General features: G+C 41.8%; 1 protein-coding gene across 1 annotated transcript in view; it reads left to right on the plus strand.

Moving 5' to 3' along the window:
* The window catches only part of LOC103802371 (melanopsin-like), a 20,715-nt gene that overhangs the window by 5,796 nt on the left and 6,743 nt on the right, over nucleotides 1-8,176 (plus strand). The window contains 3 exon segments of the mRNA XM_009074836.1: nucleotides 1-142; nucleotides 1,197-1,304; nucleotides 5,877-6,051. Coding sequence (XP_009073084.1) covers nucleotides 1-142; nucleotides 1,197-1,304; nucleotides 5,877-6,051 — 425 coding nt within the window.

Raw genomic sequence — 8,176 nt, forward strand, 5'->3', positions numbered from 1 at the left:
TGGGGTCCTGCAACCGGAAATCCTACCTCTCCCAGTCCATGAGGAATGAGTGGAAACTGGCAAAAATTGCATTTGTTGTCATCATTGTGTTTGTCTTGTCCTGGTCTCCATATGCTTGTGTCACCTTGATTGCCTGGGCAGGGTAAGTGGAAACATAATCCAAACAGCATGGGTTGTTCTGAAATACAAATACTGTTAGTATTGTCACCACATAAAGCAGATTTCATCTTTGAAAGGGTCTTAAATAATTATTACAATAGAGGTGATATTGCATTCTTCACTATATCCTTGTGAATAAAGCCAGAAAAGGGATTATATGTCTATGCATTTTAAAACTTCTATGACTTTTTATCTTCATTTTTTGGTACACATTGTTTTCTCTCCCTAATGATACTTTCTTTGTATGAATTAGAGGAGTTTTATCTCCCCTTTTATCTTCTAATACCCATTATTTCAAGAAGCTTCCCCCATATGCTGATGTCACTACCAACTGTTCTCCACTCCAAAGGGACCTGGTGTCTTGTCAATGCATGTTCTGCTTTTCAAGGCTTTAAGCAACCTCATCTATTGAAAGATGTCCTTGCTCATGGCAGAAAGGTTGGGCTTGATGATCTTTAAATGTGTCTTCCAACCCAAATCATTCTGTGATACCATGATTCTGTAATTATCCTGTGTTGACATTGATCACACCTGAATGACTGTGGGAGCCTAAAGTCAAAAGGAAAATTTTGGTTTAAAATCATCTCTAGTCCTCTTTTCCTTCTGCAGTGTTTGAATCTGAGTCACTGTCACACATTACTGTGCAGAACAGACGTTGCTGCTGAAAGATTTTTAGGTTTGATTCTGTTTTCTTTTTCAGCACCATTCACTTTTCCCAGGTGGCCACAATGGGGTTACTTGCTGGGGATGTGGGATATTTTTTTTGCCTATTGTAGAAACAGAGAAGGTGATTATCTGTGTTCCTAGTCATAGATAACTAATTACTTGCATGTCTTTGATCTTCTCCAAATGAATGAAACCAAGTACATGCTGTCAAATACAAGCCTGAGCAAGAATGCATTTGAATGAATTAACATTTCAGGGGTATTTCTTATAAGAAGATAATAGCACAAAAACAGTCAAAAGGAGCAATGTGTTTTACTAATTTGGTATTAATCCATGGCATAGCTGTGTGTAATGTTTTTGCTTTGTTTTAGTCGAGGCAACACCCTAACACCATATTCCAAATCTGTGCCAGCAGTTATTGCCAAAGCTTCTGCAATCTACAACCCCATCATATATGCAATAATTCACCCAAGATACAGGTATAGTAAATACATAAGTATGTGTATAACTGTACATGCAAATGTGGTTTTTACAAGGAACAAAATACCCTCATTCCTTCAGCCTCACCCCATGCAGTACATGCCCCTGCACTGACCATCCCATGATGGAGCCTGGGTGGTCAGACCTCGTGCTGTGTCCACCTGAGTGCACATGGAGCTCCAGATGTGGCCTCAGGGTGGCCAACAGAGAACAGTCCCTCCCTTCACCTTCCTTCTCTCTCACAACCCTGCTCTTTGAAAAAAGATTTCCACTGTGTTGCTATGATGGCAAACCTACAAGATTAGGTGAATAGACTGATATAATATACCATAAAAGACAATCCTCAAAAAAACACCCCAGAAACCTTTCTCTTTGGAAAAGTAAAGAAGTTCCATTATAATCTCTTTTGATAACTTCTCTAGAGCATTCCAATTAGTCTTCAGAGATCAACTTGGCCTTCCTTAACATTTAGGGAAAGTGTGAGAAAGAACCACATTGTGTTTCAGAAAAGTCACCCGCTCTTTGAGCTGTCTAGGACCTGGAGGCATGCACAGCATGGAAGGAACAAAAACGATGGTGTCTTGAGTTGCATAGTCCTAAAAGGAGCTGCAAAGTACATTTGGAAGGGAATAAGCAGACATCATGTGCTGCTGAATGGTTTCAAACAAGGACAAACTTACCTTGCACTTACTTCCTAGACACTATGCAAACTAAAACTTGTTTTTTTGAAGTCAAATATTTTCTAGAAATATCCTCCCATGTTCAGCTGAGAATTATGTGCAAGTACTGGCAAAGTAATTAAGTTCTGTTAAAACTTCTAAACTACTTGGTTTCAAAACATTCAGCAAAAATAGGGGGTTTGAGGGATTGTTTTTGCAGTTATTTGTTTAACATAAGGAAAGAGATACAACTCCATTGTGATCTCAATCCTATCTCCAGCATTAGGTAGACTTCTAAGTATTTTCTTCACCTTTATGACTCACAGTAGTGTACTCAGAAGAAGCTATACCTCACACAGGAGATACAGCTCAGAGCATGCAATTTCTTCCCATAGCCGTTTTTTTAAACACTGGCAGTGAAAAATGCTTTATTGTATAAAGGGGAAATACTTGTAACAGAACTTCTATTCAGCGTATCTCTAGATTTGTGTTGTGAGTCTTTTAAAGCATATCTACAACAGAGCAATTCTGTGTCAAAAGTTCTGACAAAACACTGGGATGCCATGTGATAAATGTGATAAATGTGTAAATGCCACTAGATGGCAGGGTTAGGCATCGGTATGAGGTTTGTTTTACTCCAGAAGTAGAAAAACGTAAATTCCATTGCCTGACAGCTAGAACTTGGGAGCTAGAAAATAAGTTAATTGTTTTGAATGTCTGATGTGTGATGGTGTGAGTGTAAGAAAAGTGAAGGTTTCTCAGAAGGCTGGTGGAAATATACCCAGAAAGGGTGAAAAGATAGAATCATAAAATGGTTTGGGTTGGAAGGGACCTTAAAAATCATCTAGTTCCAAACCCCCTGCCATGGTCAGGATCACCTTCTTCTAGACCAGGTGGCTCAAAGCTCCATCCAACCTGGTCTTGAACACTTCCAGGGATGGGGCATCCTCAGCTTCTTTGGGCAACCTGTGCCATTACCTCACCAGCCTCACTGTGAAGAATTTCTTCCTAATATCCAATCTAAACCTATCCTATTTCAGCTCAAAGCCATTGCCCTTTGTCCTAGCCCTACATATCCCTGTAAAAAGTCCCTCTTCAGCTTTCCTGTAGGCCCTGTTTAGGTACTATAAGGCTACTGTACGGTCTCCCTGGAGCTGTCTCTTTACCAGGCTGAACAACCCCAGCTCTCTCAGCCTTTCCTCACAGGGGAGGTGCTCCAGCTCTTAGGTCATCTTTGTGGCCCTCCTCTGGACTCACTGCTACAGGTCCACATTCTTCATATGCTTTGGACCCCAGAACTGGACACAGTATGCCAGGTGGAGTTTAACCAGAGCGGAGGAGAGGGCAGAATCGCCTCCCTCAACCTTCTGGCTGTGCTGCTTTTCATGCAGCCCAGGATACAGTTGGCATTCTGGGCTGCAAGCACACATTGCCAGCTCATGCCCAGCGTCATCCGCCAGCGCCCCCGCGTCCTTCTCGGCAGGGATCCTCTCAATCCATTCTCCACCCAGCCTGTATTTGTGCTTGGGACTGTCCTGACCCAGGTGCAGGATCTTACACTTGGCCTTGCTGAACTTCATGAGGTTCACATGGGTCCACCACTCAAACCTGTCAAGGTCTCTCTGGATGGCATCCCTTCCCTCCAGCATGTTAACCACACCGTGCAGCTCGGTGTCATTAGCAAACTTGCTGAGGGTGCACTCAATCCCACTGTCTATATTGCTGACCACGATGTTAAACAGCACTGGTCCCAACACTGACTCCTGAGGAGCACCACTCATCACTGACCTCCATCAGGATATTGAGCTGTTGACAGCAACTCTTTGAGTGTGACCATCCAGCAAATTCCTTATCCACCTAGTGGTCCATCCATCTCCATTTTAGAGATGTATTTTGTTTGAAAATGTCTGCTACCATAACTAATAGCATGTTGCATCCTTAAAAAAAAATCTTATTTTTTGAAGTTTGCAGAGAATTTTAGTCATAACTAATAGCATTTTGCATCCTTAAAAAAAATCTGATTTTTTGAAGTTTGCAGAGAATTTTAGTTTAGAATAGGAAAATATTTAGTCTCTAATACATTGCAGAAGTCCAGCTAGAAGTTTTGCACAGCTGGCTGATGCATTATGAACCTGTTACTTATTTCCTGATCCAAATCTATTATGTTCAGTTAGATTATTTTTGCAAGAAACAGATTGCCCAGAGAGGTTGTGGATGCCCCATTCCTGGAAGCGTTCAAGGCCAGGCTGCATGGAGCTTTGTGCAGCACAGTCTACTGGAAGGTCTCCCTGCCCATGGCAGGGGAGTTGGAAGTAGGTGATCTTTAAGATGCCTTCAAGGTCCCTTCCAACCCAAACGGTTCCATGACTCTATGATAGTGAACTGCTTCAAATAATCTTTTTCCTACCAGCATTGGCTTTTCTAAGAGTGTGTTAAGAAAAAGGATGGAGTCCACAACAGAGTTTCAAACACTTTATTAATAAGTATTTTGTTTTATTTTTTTTTCCTGCTTTCTAATTTGTATTTCTAGACATATCAACATGAGAAGTGTTTATGGACTTATTGTGAAGACACTTGGCTTTTAAGAACTAGTCTGAGAGCTTAATTGTTATATTTCCCCTCTGTCCCCCACCCTGGTCACCCACTCCCCACCAAAAAGAGGAGAAAAACACTTCTCTCCCTGATAGGTACCACTGGAAGTAACAAATGTGAGTAAGTAAGGAAAGTACTGAAAGTTTTAATTCATGAAATGCTGTTTTGTGGGGGAAGAAAGCTTTCACTTCTTTAACAGCTTGTATGTGAGAGAACATCACATAGTTGTGCTAGTCATTACAGAAACTTCCTTAGATTTTGGAAGTTTTAGGTTTTGTAGTAATGTTTTCATAACAAACAGGGAAATTCTGCATCTCAATGTTTCTGACTTGCTCCCAAGTGAAGCAAAATGATTGATTCAAAACTGCTGCATCTGTTCATTTTGTAATCCCAGAATCATGTCTCTGAAGTTTTAATGAAGTTTAAAGTGTGATCTTTTCTGAGAATTGAAATGATTATTTAAATGTACTAGTTATTCAATAAACCTGGTAACTATAGAAGTAAAGATTTTACAACATGCATCAGCTTGACTTGCATCTTGGTGTAAAGTCAATAAACAAACATCCTCCACTAACCTGTAGTCCCCTGCAACACTTCTTTTCCATATGCCTTGTTGCTGCCTCACTTCTTGACTTGTTCATGTAGTCTTGTGCCAGTATTAGCTTTGTCTGTTGGGCTGCAGTAATGGACTGGGGGGTGCTGGGGAGGTGTTATACCAAACAAAGCATTCTGGCTAGCATCACCCTGCCAAGAGCAAGGCCAGCTGGCATTGCAGAGGGGAGGCCCTTGGGCTGTTCTGCACCATGCAGGGCCAGGGCTGGGGCCAGGAGAAACAGACTCACACGACCATGACTGAGACTGTTATTTAATGAATAAGGCAGATTTGGGGCCTAGATCATCCTTCTCATTTGTGCTTGTGCAGTGTTAATTTTCAATAGGAGTTTACAGTAACTGCCGTGACATAAATAAGTAACAGTATCTGATTCTTCTGGCCTTCTCTCCCTTCTCTTTTTTCTGCTCATTCTGTGCCTTTGCACAGTGAAGACCTTTGTACCTGAAAATTTTCAAGGTTAGCTACTTATCCATGCAGCTCTTCCACATGTGTTTTGACACAGGGCCCAGAAGCACCCGTTATTTTCTTTTGAGCCTGTTGAGTAGTTTCCACTACATATGCTGTCATGTTTACATGTAATCTGTAAGACCTCCTTAATCCAAACAGAAGCAGTGTTGAGGTGATGGAAAGAGGCAGTAGTTTCACAACATGAATTTCAAAGCCATGTTATCAGTGTGACTGTTTTTTTTCCCTCATGTTTCCTCTAGAAAAACTATCCACAATGCTGTTCCCTGCTTGAGGTTTCTAATACGAATATCGAAGAATGACCTCCTAAGAGGCTCCATAAATGAGTCATCATTCAGGAACTCTCTCTCCAGCCACCAGTCTCTTGCTGTCAGGACCAAGAGCACTTGTGTTTCATCCATTTCCATTGGAGAAGCTGTAAGTCTTTTCTCGGTGAACGAAAGTGGGCATAGCATTTCTCAGACTCCCAAAATAAGCGACTCTATAAATACATATTCAAAATTAGAGAAAGGAAGAAGGGGAGGAGGGGAGTGCAGCTAAATTTTTTGGGTTGTATAAGGTCATTTCGGCAAAGCCTTTCTGGGAGTTCATGCATGATGATTTATGACCAGAAAAAGCATCCAGGCCAGCATATCTGCGTGCTTCAGATGCTTACTTGGACCAGGGATGTTTAGGTTAAGCCTTTAATGCGAATTAAAAAGAGCCATTGTCAGGCACTCCCTGTGTGACCAAGTACTGCCTATAATTCAGTATCTGATGATAGAAGGAAAACAATCTCCCATTCACAGTTTTCAAACCTATCCAAAAGCTATCTTATTGTTTTAAAGGAAGGCCATTTTCTGTAGGATAGGAAATTTTTTATTTCATTCCTTGGATTTTAACCATGAGGACTGGAAGACTCCTGCCCCTAGAGCATGGTGGGGTGTTTTGTAAGACATGTACCCCAGTTCTCATTAAGGCTGGTGACTGAGAAAGGAAAGGACCCCTTGGGACTCTTCACAGTTACTCAACATGACCTCACTTGCCTCTCAGTCACAAGAAGCTGGCTTTGTCAGGATAGATGCTTAGAAGGTGGCTCTGGGGGTATGGTGGCAGCCACGGCAGGGTCCAGGCTGGGGCTGGCCCTCCTGGGGACCTGTGCTGCTCCCCACTCAGCTCAGGCATCAGAAATCTTTGAAAGCAATGGCTGCCATTGATAACCTCTCACAAAGGTACAAATCATCATGGGCCAAGTGGCAAACTCTTGGCTCTCCTCTGGGGCCAGTGGGCTGGGTGAGGATGGTGCTGGGTTACGTGTGACAATGCTTTCAAAGTGAGAGTCAGGCCACGGAGCAATGCTTCAGTGAGATTGTGACCATGTTTGGTACTTTTGAGAAGACTGGGGTCTTTGATTTGGAAGAGGATCTAGGACCACCAGGAAAACCAGCCTCAACAGTGCAATGCTCTTGAAAAAGATAATTTTGCACTGAATTTTCTTCTGGAAAATAGAAGTTGCTCCTTTTGGATAACAGCACCAGGGAGATTTCTGAACTCTTTCATAGCAGACAGACAGTAAGGAAAACACACCTGAGCAAAAAATAGGAAACCAAGCAGTCCCAGTTGATGCTATAGCACTGTGCCCAGGGCACTGACATGAAATTCTGGCCTTCTGGCTGTGAAATTAAAAAAGCCCAATGAAACAACGCTTTAAGTGCCTGAAAGGAAGGCTCAGTACTTCAGCCCTAATGAAACAAAATCTACACCATTACAAAAGAGAGGCTACTTTGCAGTCTGTGTGGCTGCCTCCCTTGCACATTAACCATCAGGTAGACTTCCAGTTAAAATAACTCATTGCACTTTCCTGGTTAGCCTCAGCCATCCAGCTTGTGAAGCTGTGAACTGTTTGGGGACAAGGATCCTCTTCCACTTCATGACCATGCCATGTTCACAGCAGCTTTCCTGACTATCAATAAACAGCCTACAGGTTACAGTATTACAGACAGGTAATAATGGTGGTAATTAAAATAATGAAATCTCTTAAATGGGGTGTGTTGTGTCAGTCGAAATTAGAAGTTGTTTAAATACCACACAGTGGACAAGCTGCTTCTCAGGAGTTTGTCTAGAATTGACAAGCTTTTGCTGTAGTGTTTCATAAAGTATGTCTACCATAAAATTTCTTTAAATTAAAATAATGACTAGAAGACCTCTCTTAGCCTGGGCAAAGTCTTATTTTAGCATACTGCTGTCCAGATTCGAGCCCAAGTGACTTTGAAGTGTGTGATGAGACTCTTGTGGAGTGTGATACTGCTCTACCACAGTCCACAGCACAAGGATCTCCAAATTTGCTTGCCTAGGCTCTCATAGTCTTAAGGGCATGTGGAGCACTTTTATATTTGTCAGGTTGCTGCTGTGTTAGGGCAAAAGACCTTAATAAGATAGAAAAAAGAGTGACTCACTTTGTATGGGCTATGAAATTTAGTGTTTGCCATGGCTCTTTAAGATATAAAGAAATGCATAGTTATTTCTGTTGCAATGTAAAGGAAAATAAGATCATCTATCCTGC

This window comes from Acanthisitta chloris, unplaced genomic scaffold, assembly GCF_000695815.1.
Source record: "Acanthisitta chloris isolate BGI_N310 unplaced genomic scaffold, ASM69581v1 scaffold11655, whole genome shotgun sequence".
Classification (NCBI taxonomy): Eukaryota; Metazoa; Chordata; class Aves; order Passeriformes; family Acanthisittidae; genus Acanthisitta; species Acanthisitta chloris.